The sequence below is a fragment of the Hevea brasiliensis genome, chromosome 12 (genome assembly GCF_030052815.1).
Source record: "Hevea brasiliensis isolate MT/VB/25A 57/8 chromosome 12, ASM3005281v1, whole genome shotgun sequence".
Lineage (NCBI taxonomy): Eukaryota > Viridiplantae > Streptophyta > Magnoliopsida > Malpighiales > Euphorbiaceae > Hevea > Hevea brasiliensis.
In genome coordinates, this window is record NC_079504.1 from 38,879,247 (window position 1) to 38,897,463 (window position 18,217).

Genomic DNA, 18,217 nt, shown 5'->3' on the forward strand with positions numbered 1-18,217 from the left:
TTAAAAAATAATTCAAAATATTAAAAAAGTAAAAAATAAATTAATATATTTTAATTATAAAAATATTTAAAAAATAATTGAATTATTTTTAATCTTCAAACTCATTATCAAAATGCAACATATTGTTTGCTACAGAAAATTTGTATTTTATTCTGTCTATCATAAACCTATATAAATATAAATATATAAATTTACATATTTAATAAATAAATTACATCTATATTTTTATTATTTTATGATATATCAGTCTATATAAGAAAAATCTGTTTGCTACATGAGTCATGATATATAGAATGATCCATGAAACTATCTTAAACTGTGAAATTTTCTGTCGATAAACGGATTAAAACTCTCTTTCCTTCTACAGGCAGCAGAGATGGCTACCCCTCAAAGACGCAACAGCCGGCTCTCTATTGCCTTGGAAAGAACCGGCCAATGGTAAACTACAATTCATTAATCAAGCTTCTACTCCATGATCCTCAGATTACTAATCTATCTTTGCAAAACCTGTTTATTTCAGGGTGTTTTCTCAAAAAATTCCAATAGATATTGTAGTTGAAGTTGGAGAAGCCAATTTCGCTCTCCACAAGGTATCTGGATCAAATCAATGTTACCCTTTTCATGTATTTTGAGTGTAGAAGGAATGAATTCTGATTTGTTAATATTTCTTTTGGGAACAGTTCATGCTGGCGGCAAAGAGCAATTACATAAGGAAGTTGATAATGGAATCAACAGAACAAGACCTGACAAGAATCAATCTCTCTGATATACCAGGAGGCCCTGAGATGTTTGAGAAAGCTGCAAAATTCTGCTACGGAGTAAACTTTGAAATCACCATTCAAAATGTTGCTGCTCTTCGCTGCGCTGCTGAGTACCTACAGATGACTGATTTGTACAGCGACAATAACCTCGCAGGTCGCACAGAAGATTTCCTTGGTCAGGTTGCCTTGTCTAGCCTCTCTGGAGCTATTGTCGCCTTGAAATCTTGCGAAGATCTCCTTCCCTTGTCTGAAGATCTTAAAATAGTTCAGAGGTGCCTAGATGTTATCAGCGTTAAGGTGTGTACGCAACTCCTGTCTCAAGTAGAAGCTTAAATTTTCATTTGTTTCAATCAAATAGGCGTTTGTTCTTTTGGTTTTAGGCCTGTAACGAAGCAAACTTTCCAAGCCGGTCGCCTCCTAATTGGTGGACGGAGGAGCTGACGATTTTAGGTATAGAATTTGTGGGGAAAATCATTTGTGCAATGAAAAAACGGGGAGCGAAAGCACTAACTCTAGCCAGAGCTCTCATAACTTACACAGAGAGAAATCTTCAAGATCTTGTTCGAGATCACTCCAGCAACGGCACCAAGTCCTCGGATTTTGACGACTCCGATATTAGGAGCCACCAGCGGAAGCTTATACAATCTATAGTCTCTCTCATGCCTTCTGAGATAGGTGCTTTCCCAATCAACTTCCTCTGCTGCCTTCTCCGGTCTGCAATCTTCCTCCAAGCCTCCAACTCCTGCAAGAACGAGCTGGAAAAACGAATCTCGGTGATATTAGAGCGTGTGACGGTGGGCGATCTTCTGGTTTTGTCTTTCACTTATGACGGTGAGAGACTGTTTGATCTAGAGAGCGTGAAGAGGATCATATCAGGGTTCGTGGAGAAGGAGAAGACCATGGCTGTCTTCATCGGTGGCGATTTCAAGGATAATTTTTCCCCAGCGATGCAGAGAGTTACGAAAACCGTAGACGCCTATCTTGGCGAGATCGCCAGCTATGTAGAATTCATTATCTCCAAATTTATTGGAATTTCCATTCTGGTACCCAAAGGAGCTAGGAAGGTCGATGATGATCTCTACCGCGCCATTGATATCTATCTGAAGGTAATTCATTTTTTTTTTTTTTTTGGGTACTGTAATTGGAACTCGAGATCTCACAGTTATAGAGAAACTCTAGGATCACTGAATATCATCTTTCTGCAAACATTTGACAACTAAACTGTTATATTCATGTTATGCATTATGAGTTAAGCATTTGATCACTGACTATTACGCATTATGAATACAAAAGATAATGAATCACTAGACTGTTATCAGCATATTGCATTATGAGTCAGCCATTCAATCACTAAACTGCTAGTTATTTTGACTTACAGGCTCATCCGAACATCGATGAGATAGAGCGAGAGAAGTTGTGCAGTGTAATGGACCCATTAAAGCTTTCCTACGAAGGTCGACTTCATGCTTCACAAAACAAACGGTTGCCTGTACAGGTTGCTTTGCATGCCCTATGCTACGATCAGCTGAAGCTAAGAAGCGGGGTAGATGAACGCAGCACCCCAGAAGCTGGCGTTGGAAATACGAGAGATCACTTGCGGAAGGATGTGTCTCTGATCAAGGAGAACGAGGCTTTGCGGTTGGAGCTCATGAAGATGAAGCTTCTTATGTCAGATATGCAGAAGAACAACAATAATCAAGGGGCATCTAGCAAGCGTGGCCCTTGGAAGAAGCCCACCTTCTTCTCATCACTGTCCAAGACTTTGGGGAAGTTGAATCCTTTCAGAAATGGGTCTAAGGATACTTCTCATATTGATGAGAGTGTGGAAGTGGGCAATACCACGCCAAGGAGGAGAAGGTTCTCTATTTCTTGATCGTTGGATGTCTTTTAAATGATATGAAAAATTATTTATCCCTACTCATGTATATTATTAATCTTCTGTTAAACTTAATTTAGCATAAATTCAAGAAAGAATATTATATGATGAAATTTAAATGTAAAATTAGTAAAATTTACATATTGATATCTTAGATTCATGATAAATCATATCTAAATAAGTTATACTCAAACTAATAAATTTCCATTAAAAATCTTAGTAATAATCTTATTTTTATTCATTTATGAAGCTTTTGTTAATATAATCTTGAACTCAATTGGAATAATAATTTTGAGCAGTAGTACTATTGTGTTTACATTTAAAGTTTAAAGTCTCATTGATATTATCAATAAATTTTAATATAGTAATTTTGGAATCATTTTCTTAAAAGTTGTGAAATTTTTTTAATTTAAATCAAATGAAAAAGAAAATATCATGATATTGGATGAAAATATAATCAAGGTTGCTTTTAATGGATTCAAAGTATTCAAGTGATATAGTAGCCAATTTGGATGGAAACAACACAGCAGAATAGAATACATTCAGTGTAATGATGTTGCTAAAATCGCAATGTTCTTCCATATCTTTAAGAAATTGCAAGACCATGAAACTTAAAAGTTAAGAGTTGGCAGGAAATTTGATAGATAATAATAATTATGTTAGTTTATACACACACATATAGGGAGAGAGAGAAAGAGGAAAATTAATAAAGCAGAATTGAAAGTATTAAGTGAGTAATATACATTTAATCATTACTCTAAGATTTAAAATATGAGAGAGCAAGTAATATCTTATATATTAATTATAGAAATTGCAGACAATGGTTAAGTTTAGGCCTTGTTTGTTTGATTGAGTGTAAATAGAATAAAAAAATAAAACTTAATAGAAAGTATAGAAAAAAGTCTTATTTAATTTATATTATCAAATTAACTTTCTAAAAAGTAAAGCAATTTACTTCTCTTATATAAAGTAAGTAACTTACTTATGTGAAATTTGATAAACTGTACTTTTTTAATTAAGTGTAATGAATTTATTAATTTATTATATTTTAAATTATTTTATAAATATTATTATTATTTATAATTTAGATGTAAAATACTCCCTGAAAAATTTATTTATATACCAAATACATTTATTATTTCTCCCGAAATAAGTTCCTTGCAAGTTTTCTTTTTAGAAAATATAAAAGTAGATTATTTTAAAAAAAGCCTTTATTTAATTAGAATGGAATTTTTATTATGCATATATTGCAAACAAGTGATGTTTCACTTCTAAGTAGGACAACTTTCAAATTTTATTTGGCTCGCAAAATAACAAAAATGTAGTACGAAAGAAAGCATGGCGATAGCTTTTGCAGTGGGCTTTGGGCTTTAACTTGCTTTTTCAGCTTTGTTAGATAAGCACAATTGTAAGTTTGGGTTGGAGAGATTGGCTCACCCTCCATAATAAAAAGGAAAATCACAATTTAATATTTTATTGTTATGCGCTTTTTTTTTTTTTTAATTTTTGAACTATGACTTTTTTTTTTTTAATTCTTTTGTGGGAAGTCCAGTGGCTGACTTTAAAATTTTTTTTATATTAAAAAATCCCATTGAGCAAAAAATTGATGGTGTTAATGATTTTTTTTTTATTTTGTGTTAACGGTGAAAATCACAGTATTTATTTATTATGAAAAAACCACACATGATATTAATATTTTCTTTATTACCTCTTTTTAATATGGAAATTTAGAAAAATATTAAATGAGTGGAGGAAGAGTATTTTGATACCTATTTTTAAGAACAAAGGAACATTCAAAGTTGTACAAAATTCCATGGCATTAAATTGATGAGTCACAATAAAACTATGAAAAAGAGTGATTGCACAGACTTAGGGACACTACTAATATATTAGAGAACTAATTTGACTTTATTCTTGCAAATCTACAACAATGTTTATCCTTTTGTCAAGAAAATTGTTGGAAATTTCTAGGGAGAGAAGAATGATAACCACAAGTATTCATTGACCTAGAAAAGGTGTATGATTGAGTACCAAGGGATTTTTTTAGTGGGTTCTAGAGAAAAAAAAGGGGTCAATGTCATATATATATATATATATAAGTGTAATTCAGGACTTAAATATATATGAGGAGGCTATTAAAGTGTAAGAATAATGGGGGGAGGGAGGGGATTTCCTTAACAATGGATTTACATTTGTGATCTACTTTGAGTCCATAGCTGTTTACCTAATTTATTGATGTGTTAACTAGTCATATTAATGATGATATTCCATGTTGCATGCTATTTGTAGTTGAAATTGTTTTAATGGATAATAACTCTTAAGAGTAAGAGTTTTAGACTTAGTAAATTAGATGAAATATATGCATTGCAAGTTTAACTCTTGTAAAAAGAATAGAGAGGAGGTTTGATTTGATGGAATTTTAATTAATACAAAAATATAACAAATTCAAATATTTAAGTTCTATTATCCAAAAGAATGAAGTTATAGATGAGGATGTAATGCATTTGTTGTCCTTATTGGTGGCTCCACTAGAGTATATGGAGCCTGTGAAGAAGTGTTTGAGGGATGCTAAGATGGTATCAGAGCCTCCCCAATCAATATTTAGGCCTCCCATAAGCGCTTCACGCTTCAGGTATTCGGTTCTGGGTATGAAGGGGGTGTGTTAAGATCTCACATTAGTTTGAAATAGTGGTAATATGCCCTTTATAGAGCCTTGGACACTCCTCCCTTCTTGAGCTATCTTTTGGGGGTGAGTTAGGCCCGGCTCATATTTTTAAGATGGTATTAGAGTCTTTCAGAGTAAAAGTTCAAAGTTCAAATTCTGATCACCCCATTTATTAGTTGACTATTTCAGTCTAAGGCAAAGTGGGTCTGTGCCTAGTGGGCTTTCGCATGCGAGAGTGTAATAGAGAGATACATAACTATTCTTAAAGTGCTCATCTACAAGCTTAAACTTTTAGATTGAGCGGTTTCTTGATATGACAAATGTACTATATATGTGACCGTGGGATACCTAGCAAAGTGAAAGGTAAATTCTATAAAATTGTGGTTAGTTAGCTTTTTGTATTAGAATGAATGTTGAACATCTAAGATATTATACTCCCAAAAGATGAACGTGATAAAAATGTGAATGTAATATGGATGTATCATGTATGGTGTTACAATATGAATGACCATATCCACAAGATAGTTCATGTGGCACGCATTTGGGATAAAATGAGAATGATTGATTAAGATAGTTTGATCATATCCACCGTAAAAAATCAAATAGCTCTATATAAAAGTGTAATAAATTAGTGGTGAAAAAAGTGATAAGAAAAATAAAGACAAAGAAAAATAGTATCAAATTTTATAATTTTAAATATTAATGCAGAAATTTCAAATGGAGCTAAATAACATTCTAAAAATTTATGTAGTCATCTTAATTAATTTGAGATTACGATTTAATTATTATTGTTGTTGTATTAGAATGTGAATGAAAGTGAGGAAGTAGAGGGCATTGAATTTGGGGTTAGGAAAAGAGGATTGGGGAAAAGTAATTTTTATTGAGCAATAACAATAAAATGTGCATTTGTTTAGACAAAAGGACTTATTCATTAGCAGAATAAATATGCATGAAATAGTAACTAATTTAATTTTAAAAATAAAGGAATTCACTATTGAATAATGATAAAAATAATAAAAAAATAAATTACAATTCTCCCAATTAAAAATAAATAAATAAAATATTCAAAATAATAAAATAAACAAATGAATAAAATACTCAACTTAATTAGTGATGCACCCAAATTTGATAGCAGGTGCAAAATAAAAATTAATCAAGTTTAATCTCTCTTCTCTTCTGTAGTAAAATAAATAAAAAATAAATAAATAACTGGTTATTTCACACAATTTATGAATAATTTATTTAATTAATATATTTATTAAAATTTTGAAAACCTTAATTTTTAAATAATAAAAAAAATGAGATACTATTTTCTGAAAAGGTATTTTTCCTTAAAAAAAATCTGTAAGAAAATGTTAATAAATCTTAAAATGGAAGGATAATATTTTGGATAAAACCTTTATTATACTTCACATAGATTTTGTTTGACAATAATTTTTAAGATAGCGTTTAATATTTTGAATAGAGACAAAATATAATTATTCTTATTTATACTATTTGATAGCATAATGTTTATACTAGCTAATATTTAGAGGTTGAGAGAGTAGTTTATGAAATATTACCATCTTAGCTTTTAGATATTGAGAGGGTATTTTGACTAGAGTAAAAAATAATGATTCCATTGCTTTTACATTTAATAGTTAATTTAACAAATATTTTTATTGAATAATTATGCTTTAAATCACTATATAAACAATTAATTACTAACAGTTAATATCCAATTACTGCTAACTAGTAATATAGCTCAAAAATATTAAAATAATTAATAACTATTAAATCAATTAATATTATCTAACAAACCCTTAAAATAAAAGTGATAAAATCAATTAAACGATATTAATGGATGAGTTATTTATTTATATTTTTAAGTCATTTATTGAATAATGCAATTGCAAAAAAAGGAAATGATTGCAAAAACAAAACAAAATAAAATTAATATTTGCCAATATGAAGGTGTAAATAATTAAATTGAATAATAATTGATTCATTAAAATATAACTTCGCCAGTTATATATATATATATATATAGAGAGAGAGAGAGAGAGAGTAAAAATTAGAAATATTTTTCATACTAATTTAATGATGTAAATTATTGATGTAAGAGAAGGTCTGCCAAACTGAGCCCCCACAATTGCAATCATCAACTTTTTGATGGGAGTTGAGACATCCCAATTAGGGTTGGAAGTTTAATTTCATCCTTGAATTCTTAGTTGGGTAAAATGTTTAATTAGCTTTACAGGAATGTTTAAAATAATTAACATATTTTAAGGTGGTAAAAATAAATAAATAATTCTGATCCATCACTTGTCAATTTTCTTTCTACACATTTCATTGACTACAGATGAATTCAAAGGGGCTTATTATATTTTATTTTATTTTATTTTTTTACAGTTAATAAATATTTATTAATTTGAGTATGTATAGGAATATTCGAATCTGCATGGATACAAGAAGAAGACCACTTGAGTAGTTAGTTGGGTAATAATGAATAAATAAATAAAATAAATAAACGTTGAGTTGTTGGATCAAATTCAGTATATATTTATGTGTTTCTCCAAACTCTTGCTCTGTCCTTATTCATTCTCAAGAGCTGTATGATCCCACAACTTTAAGTAGAATGCATATCCTCCAACTACTCTGAATCTATTTGATTAATCAGTTTGGTTACATATTTTAATCAACCCTTTCTTATGAAATTGTACATAGTAAAGTGAGCTCAATAATTAGATAATTTTGTTTATTTAGTGGTTAACTTGGTTTAATTGTTGACTTTAATTTAAGGAAAAAATATATTTTAGTACCTGTGTTATTACATTGTTAAAATTTAAGAACAAAATTGCTAAATAATATCAATGTATGTTTCCGTTGTAAGTCTTAATGTGCTTTTAAGCTAGTATGGTAAGTGAACATCACATATTTGACTGTATATAATTATATTATCCATCCAATACTAAGTGAGAAAGAATGAGAAAAAATATATTATGGTACCTGTGTTATTACATCGTTAATATTTAAGAACAAAATTGCTAAATAGTGTCAATGTATGTTGCTATGGTAAGTCTTAATGTGCTTTTAAGCTAGTATGGTAAGTGAACATCACATATTTGGCTATATATAATTATGTTATCTATCCAATACTAAGTGAGAAATGATGAGAAAAAATAAAATATACTGACTTTTGCCTTCTATAATAAGAAAATTACAGCATACTGATATATACAGCTAAATAAGTAGGTTTTCACTTGCCATGCCAATTTAAGAATATAAGAAGACTTGCTACATCAGCATATATCGACACCGATTAACAATTATCCTTAAGCACTAGCAGTGTAACAACATAGGTCTTTAAGTATAAAATGAAAAAAAAAAAAAACACCTCATGCTCTTATTAATAAAATGCACAAACCATATAATACTAAAATGTACAATTTCCCTTAATTTAATACTTTCTTAGTCCCATTTCAAATGATTTTTAAGGTTTTTCCTAAAGATTAAGGAAAAAAAATATTAATAATTAACTAAATTATCTTTATATTTAATTAAGATAGAAAGGTAATAAGAAAGAAATAAATATTTTAGAAATAACAATATATAAGTAAAATTGAAAAAAATAATTAATATTTTTTCAATTTTTTATAAATATAAATAAAGTGAAATTTTTTTTTAAAAATCCTTGAAATGGAACCGAGGGAGTACATAGATTTATGAATCATGGAGTACCACTATAGCATAACATTCCTATAAAGCTATAACCCTTTGTCTTGTTACTTAAATCTTGACCGTTTATTAATTCAATTAATTAATTATTTAATTAGTTATAAAAATAAATGTTAATAACTTGTAATTGATTGTATAAATTATTTCGTTCATTAATCTCTCTTTATTTCTATGTTTCTTATTATTTATATGCACTATAATAATTTTATTAATTTCTCTTTTTAAGCAATTATAATGGAAATATCAATACATTTTAGTTGATAAATAAAACTTCTCGATAAAAAAAATAAAGTTTGAATTTCTATTTCTATTATAAATTATGATGATAATGATAAAAAAGAGAAAAGTTTCAATTTTTCATCTTCCTCTGCAATTATGATAATAATTACAAGATGTTTTTCTCAATTTCATATATTATGTTCTATGCATGTTAATTTTATTTTAATGAGTCATTTTCTTGTGATCTTCATAATGTTGTATTTACAATCCCTTCTCTTTTGTAATTATTATTATTATTTTATCTTTAAATTAATATTAAAAGAGTAAAAACTCGAACTTGAATTCACTGTGAGTGATATATTTTCAGTTACTAAATCAAATCAAATTAATTTATTTTTTATTTTTTGACTTATTTTATATTTATCATTGAAAATACAATATTATTACATTTATCAACTCTTCCATAATTTTATTTTAATAACAATTAAATATCAAATAATGATGAGATTTGATAGTAGTGAGAAGAGAGAGTGCACCACTAAAATCATCAAATTTGAACAAATAGCTAAGAATTTTCATGCATCATAGATATCATAACGAAATTTGAAAGTAGTTAATAATATGGATAAGATTGGATGACAAGAAAATAAAATAGAAGAATAAGTAAAAAAAAATTGGATAAATTTTATTTATGAAATTCTGGAAATTTTGAATAAAAATTTGTATATTTAAAATTTTGGCCGATTTTTCTAAGACTAAAAAAATTGGATAAATTTCTAAAAGGCAATAAAATTTGGCTTTTTAAGAACAAGTCTTAATACATGGTTAATTAGCTTAAAAATATATGTTAATTTAGGATTCTGATTTTTTCCACATATATAACTAATCACTTGCGTCCTGCTTTAACCGATGCAATTAGTGATTAATTATGAAAGCCACTGATTAACTGTCAAATTAATTATAATTAATAAACACAATTAACATTAAATAATTTAATAATTAAAATTGTAATTAATTTATAAAATTATCAACAATTTTTTTTTATCATTATAACTTATTATATAAAAATAAAATTTCATCAATTAAAAAAATAAAAATTATGTTTTTAGTATTATACATTATGAGATTTGAATTTTAAAAGAAATTGTAAAATTCAAAAGAGACATGGCAACACACCTCAATCACTAATTAAAAAGAAAAAGAAAACTTTAGAGAAGTCATTATTGAAGGAGAGAAAGCTAATAGACCATCTAACTGAGAAAAATAATAATAAAAAAAAGGAAGGAAGGAATAGGAAAAGTGAAGCTTTCACTCATTGTGTAGTTTGGACTTTGTTGCAAAGTCACAATCTGGAAGAAAAATAAATAAATAAATAAAGGCAAATTGGAATAATTAATATTGACTTGATTTTGGATTTCCAAGATGTGACATTTAACACTCTAAATATTCATTAATCTAAATCACCTTATTAGAAACATATGCCCTTAACAAAGGACAAAAGGATTAAAAGATGCCTATTAACTTAATATAATGTGTAAATTATGACTTTCTAGTGAGGAATGTTTACTTGGCACTAACCAAATCATTGCTTTGATGTAGTAAGTTTTTTTTTTTTTTTTTTTTTTTTTTTTAAATGGGTCAATTTAATAGTTAAATTGAAAATAAATATTAAATTAATTTTTTTTAATACAGTAGAAGATAGGGTGTTCATTATTTAGTTATAATCAAATAATCGAATTGAACCGACTTGATGAAATTTAGTTATTTTATTAAGAGTAATTTTAATTCGATTTGGTTTTTAGGTAATAGTAATAAAAATTTTCGGTTATTGATCTGGTTATCTTTGATTTGATAATATAATTACCGAAATAATTACTTTTTTCATTAATTAATATATTAATTATAATTTTATTAATAATATATTATTTATAATTATTTTTTTATTATTTATATTATTAATTAATTAGTTGAATATTAATAAAATTATATTTAAAATCTTTTTTATTTATAAAAAATAATAAATATAATTTAATATTAATATATTCAATTAATTTAATTATAATTGATAACTGACCGAATATTTTTTATTTTGGTTAATTTTACTTTTCTCGAATCTGAATGCTGACCCTGGAAGGAAGTAACCCTCTCATTTTTTTCATTATAAAAATAAATAATTTTAAAATATATGAACGGTAGACCAACCAAACTACCCTTATCTACAAAAAATAATTAACATATTTGATTTGAATAAGCCTTTCAATTGTTAATAATATATATTATTTATTAATTTAATTTAACAATTTTAAAATTGTCTATAAAATTTGTAAAATCTTATATTTGAGTTTGAATAAAAAATAAAATATATTACCTTTTATTTTTATATGTAATATTTATATAAAAATGAATAAATACATAGTTTCCATCTGTCGAGTTAATTTAATCTATTATGAAAACCAAGTAAATTAACAAAAAATTAAAAATCATAATAACATCAAACTGAATTTTAAAATTAATTAAATAAATAATAAATAATTTTAATTTTAATGGTCGCTCCTATTTTTGAGTGTAGCTGTAGCAATCATGAAGTACCCTAGGGAACTGCCAACAATTTCATATTTATTAAACAATTTGGAAAGAATTATATATATATTTTTTTTGTTAATTTGATCTCCCAACGCAAAGAGTTTTATATTAAACTAATAGATGATTTATGAAGCATTTTTTAATACTTTTATATTTTATTAATAAATGATAGTTATATATTCTAATTGTTATACATTTTAATCATATTTTGATATTTTTATTTGTTGATGTAATGTATTGTATTTTAGTTTATGGAAGAATTTTTTCCTAATTGGCTTCAATTTTTTAAACAATGAAAATTCATTTCATTTAAACTATATTTAGTAACACGTAGTAATGATAATAATAATAATTGTCCCTTCTAAGAGCGGTGAATTGAATTGTAATTAAAAATTTGAAAGTCAAGAAAAAAATTGATAATTTAAAGAATAAGAATAAAGGAGAAAAAAAATAAAATGCATAAAAAATTTATCAAGGTTCGGCTATTCTAAAGCCTATATCCTCTCCTTTAAGCCCTCCTTAAAGTTAAATTCACTAATCAATCTTCTTTAGTTGAATTAGGATTGTTCACTAGTTAAATAAACCTGACCAAATTGACTAACCCAAAATAATCCAAACCAATACATCGATTTAAATTTCAAGTTAGGATCAAGTTGACTTCTTATCTTCAAATACTTTTTTTTTTCTTGGTTTAGAGAATTACTCATTGAATACTCGACTTCCATTTTCTAACCCCTCTTCTTCTCAAGCTTTTGTCATCTTCTTTTGGTTTATGGTTGCTGCCTTCTCAAGCCACCGATTCTTGCACAAGATTCCAAGTGACAAAAACACAATAAGAGTGAAGAGGTCTTGTTTCCCTTTTTATTCCTCTTCTTCCATTGCAAAGCAATAGTCATCGCTTTCAATTTTGCAGCCAACATGTGTGACAAGGTAGATTTTCTCATATGATGGCCTTTTCTCCACCATGCATGGACCAACCTCAAAGTTTTTTCCTCTCAAGTGGAATTTAGAAAACTTGAGAAATTACTAGGTTTTAATCTTCTCTCAAGTGGAATTTAGAAAACTTGAGAAAGTCCTAGGTTTTAATTTCAAATTTGTGTGTATTGCTCTATGTATTATTGGTGATTTTTTTTTGCATGTATTGCTTTTTATGTTGGATTGTGTTTGTTAAAGGGAACATATTGAGCATTTGAGACTTTGAGCCAATTGCGGAGATGACACTTAATTGTAGAGGTAGTACATGTATTGATGTTACTGAGATTTATAACCAACTGAATAAGGAAAAGTAGCGGAGGGCTTTTAAGCTTGGCTTTCTTGTAATTCTTTTGTTTCTTTGCATATTCTGGTAATGCGATAAAGTTGCACTTCAAATGTGTTGATTTCATTTGGATAATTGTGTTTTAGGTTTATTTGTTTTTTAGATTTTTAATAATTATCTTCATTTATTTAATTTTCAATGATTTTTTTAATATTTAAATTTTAATGGTGTTTTATCATTTCAGCAAATGTGAAATGATAGATAATGGATTGTGTCACTCAATCGACCAACCGCAAAAAAATCCTACATCAGGTTGGGTCGATTTGCATAGTAACAAAAAAAAATTATAATTTACATAATATGGATTAGGTCTGTTCGGATGCAAATTTATCCAAAATCGACCTGTGAATAGCCCTAGTGTGAAGACCTTTACAATTCCTTAAGAGCGAACCCTAACTCTCTTACAATCCCTTTTTACTCAAGAGTAATTTAATACTTTATAATAACCACTCTGTAATAAAGAGAAATAATAAATCTATGAAGAATGAAGAGAAAATATGCCAATTTAACTCAAGAGTAGTAAATGAGAGGATGAAAACTTTGCAAGAAAAATTTCAACCTTAATGCATTAGGTAGATGGTTTTTACTATGGTGTGTCATATAGGTGGGGTTGAAAAACTTGTTGTTAGATGCATCTTCTAAAGTCAAAAACCCTTGAAAAGTGAAACATAGCCATTATTTTGTCTTCTATTGAACCAAGAAAAATGTTGTCAGGTTTGAAAGTCACATGTTATTTTTAAAAGTAATAGACTACTTTCACGCGAAGATTTTGCTTAGAAGAAAAGTAACACGTTACTTTTAAAAGTAATAGGGTCTATTTTTATTATTGTCCCAAAAGTTTACACTTTCAAAATATGGCTTTGAAAATTTTTCTAACATTTGAGACATCATATTTCATATGTCTAACGATGTGTAAACATTTTAAACCACCAGTTACTGGATAAAATAATTAATATTGGCATATTTTCCTTTCTATTATCACTACAAGGATCCTAAGCCTAACAACTATAAGTGCTTTACTTACTTAAATTACCTCAATGCTTTAAAATTATATCCTTTGAATTCTCGCTTGTCCCTTAGCATGATATTAGTTGTTTTTTGACATTTAGTGATCTTACATAGTCATTTATTGCTCAATTTCAACCATTGTATGATCCCCATAAAATTTTACTTTCTTTTCTTCCTTTTTCTCAACCTTGATTTGAAGTAATTTGACATTTTTGAATTTGGAGTCTACGAATTTGTCACAATTACTTCTAACATAATTAATAGCACACTAATTGCTTATATAACAACAACAACAACAACAATAATATATCAAATGCACAACTAAACTAGATTATATTTTCTCAATTAACATGCTTCCTTACCTTTTAACATAATTAGGGGTAGTAAAGCACAACCCCAAGTTACACATCTCCTTATGGCGATCACACCTACCATTTATTTCACAATACATAACCAGCAAAAGTCAGCCAAAAATCAACTTCTCATAGGTAGATAATCTAGCCATTATTATCAATACAATACACATATAGGAAATATTTAATTTATACTTATGCAGAATCTCTAATATTCATCTTTATTAAGAAATCCTTTTGTCTTGCAAAACTTGAAAATAATAGATCCAATAGGGTTGAGCTTTTGACTCATTAAGGATACATTAAATAATATACACTACATTTATAAGATTTACATATTAGCCTTTAGCATAGTTCCAATTTCTCTTTACTACATGAATGCAACTTGACAACTAGCAAGCCACAAGTAATCAAAACATTTCATGGATTGACCTATTATTATTAATCACACATATCTTAAGAGAATCTAATATATATCACAAACATTCATTCCAATGGGTGCACTACATAATCCATTGCAGGATCGATGGCATTACATGGTCGAATTTGTGTACAACATATCACAACTTGATTCCACTCTCTTTCTAAAGTAACAACACAACGTGATTGAATCCAATTTCAATTAATTATCTTTCCTTTAATTATTTCAATTCATAAACTTAATCCCTTAGTATATACAAGCAATAGTATAAAATAGTCTATGAAACACTGAAAACATCACATACAAATAATGTAAATAAATATTATGCACAATATTCTAATTTTAATTCTTAGGAAATACAATTAGATCAAATGAAGCAAATGTCATGTTAAAAGATATTGTTAATGCCATGGAATACTATATAATGTATACTCATAGTACTTTAATAGATCAATTGCTCACTCCTGAAATAGGAAAATCAAAAGGTCATTCAAATTTTCTAGAAAAATAATTATAAAATAATAAATTCAAATAAAAAAAATTGTAAACCCCATCATTGATATTTATTATAACACATTCCAAAGACTGTCAGTCAGTTAGTCACAATTCAATTTGTTAACCTTGTTATTTTCCTATTTAAAGCATATCCTTAGTACCCATATAATATTTCTTAATTTTTAGTGGATAATTATTCTCAAAATTAACTTTCCAAAACATCTATAAATAGCTTAAACTGCTCAAAGCAATATTTAGAGATTACTGATATAGAATTTGACTTCACCATTAGGTCCAACTCATTCAAAAATACTAGAAACCACTCACAACCCAAAATCACTCATTGGTACTATTCACCAAAGAGGCTAGTATATGGAGTTCACAAGTTATTGAGTGCCTTACACATCTAGTACTATTTATGTTACTGTTTATTGAAGGCACCAAAGGTATTTTCTCATTTTAACCACACATTTAAAATGTTCATTTCATGCTGGTTTTAAATATGAACCCAATTTTTTTAAGCTCCACTCCGACCATTGAAAAATGACTATGAAATCTTCGATCCTTTGTTGTTAATTTTTGTCATCCGATTATCAAAATGATTATAAAAAATGAATAAACTTATTGTCAAATAAAAGTTTTTAAAATTGCGAAACATGGTAACAAAGTTAGACCATCCATAACCTTCGCCTTTAAAATAAAATTTAAAAAACTTTTTTTCCCTTCTCTATTGTCTCTTTACTTCAATAAAAAATTATAATTATATAATTAAAATATAACATCTTTTTAGTACAATTCACTTCTATTAAAATTTGAATTTGATACGTTATCGTTTCAAAAGCAATGTTAGTTCAGTAGCTAGTGTTTAAGCTATGGCATATTTGGAAAAAACACAATAGGAGGGTCCTAATTTATTGCTCACAGTCACTTTGAAGATTTGGTTGCAGCCAATATGGTCTTATTATGCGTGATGACCTGCTAGTATCTGATCAGGGTTGATCTCCTCATTCTATAACATGATAAATCAACTTTGACGCAGACACTTGTAAGAAGAAATTGGGAGTAATTTCTATCATTAATAGCAATTCTTTTGGACAACTAGTTGGTTGGTCATGCAATAAAGTTCATGGAATCACTGACCCCCTTATCCTAAAAAGACATCAAGCTATTCTTATGGCCAAGAGCAAAGGTTTTCGGCATACTCTGATAGAAGGAGATTCCCAAATTGTGATCAATAGCCTCAGTGATGCTGCGGTTCCTTAAGACATTCAAGGCACAATTAGTGATGTTCTTTTTCTTTGCTCTTGATTTTGATCAAGGCTGTCGCACGTTGGCTGCCAAAGCTTTGGTTTATAACTAGTCGCATTGCCCGCACATTGCACGGATTATTTTAATAATATAGTTTAATATATTTTTATATTTTTAAAATCATACTAAAATTTCATTAATATTAAAATTTTCATTTAATTATATTAAATACAAATTAAATTTTATTAAAATTTTGAACATTGGTATCACTGGCCTGCTATTGAATGACAAGGGGAATGAATGAAAAAGGGCTTCCCGGTGAAAACTTTTATTACCTTATGTTTTGGGCAAATATGTTTTTTTAATCTAATATCAATAATTATTCAAATAAAATTATTAAGTCAAACATTATATAATCTAATAATTAAATTTATAATTAAAAAAAATAAAATAAAATGAAATTTCAACTCAATTAGGCATTATTTAATAAATATTTTTGTTTTTAATTTTCCAATATTTTTTTAATAACTAATAATTAAAAAAAAATTAGTTAAAGTGAAAATTTAAATAATTCATACTATTTAAATTCTACATATTTTATATTTTTAAATAAAATTAACTTAAACTGATGATTTTTATGCCAGGTGGTATAAATGTCAATAGTTATTAATAATTACTGTACTAAAAAAAATAAATGACAAAATTTTAAGTTACCTTTTAAACACGTAACATGATTTTATGAGTTTATTTGTATGCTTTACCTTTAATATGTTATATATTGATTGACTAATTTTTTTTTTTTTAACTCTATAGCCTAAATGATATTTGTATATACATCTTTACCTGTTTAGGCCTTTCAATGAATATATTTTTAGAAAAAAAAAACGATTCAAATATCACTAAATTAAAATTTATTATCAAAATATAACTTTTTTTTAACAATTAATTATTTTATTATAAATTATTATTTAATCTCTCAATTATATTAAAATTAATGACTTGATTTATATTTTAAAAAATACATAATTTAATTATTTACATTTAATTCTGTCAACATTCAGTCCCTCCATTTATTTTTATCAATTTAATCATTAGTTAAAAAATTAAAAGGTAGTAAATAAAGAATAAAAATGTTAATAATTCTAAAAATTTAGAGAAAAATATTTATAATTATAAAAAATAAAGGATGAAAGTGTTTATAGAAAAATAAACAGAGAATCAAAAGTGCATAACTGAATTAAAATTAGTAACTAATTAATATACTTTTAAAATATAAAAAAATAAATTATTAATTTCAATAGAAAAACAAAATAATAATTTCCTCTTTTACGTTTTAAATGTGAGCAGTTGACCACCATAATTAAAACAACATTGCCTGTTTTAGTATTCATTACTGTACTCGAGCATGTAAATCATTAATTGTTTTATATTCTACACAATTAATTTTATCCAGTTAAAAAAAAAAAAAAAAGTCCAATCCCAAGTCTGGACGTCCCACACCAGGCGAGTTACCAACTTGAAAAATGAAAATAGTTTCTCACTGGCTTTTCATC

General features: G+C 27.2%; 1 protein-coding gene across 1 annotated transcript; it reads left to right on the forward strand.

The window, feature by feature from the left end:
* Positions 1-269: 269 nt before the first annotated feature.
* LOC131171422 (root phototropism protein 2-like) lies at positions 270-2,750 on the forward strand. Its single transcript, XM_058131511.1, has 5 exons — positions 270-438; positions 521-590; positions 681-1,058; positions 1,142-1,867; positions 2,140-2,750. The coding sequence occupies exons 1-5, from the start codon at positions 377-379 to the stop codon at positions 2,632-2,634; spliced, it is 1,731 nt and encodes a 576-aa protein (XP_057987494.1). The 5' UTR covers positions 270-376; the 3' UTR covers positions 2,635-2,750.
* The last annotated feature ends 15,467 nt before the right edge of the window (positions 2,751-18,217 follow it).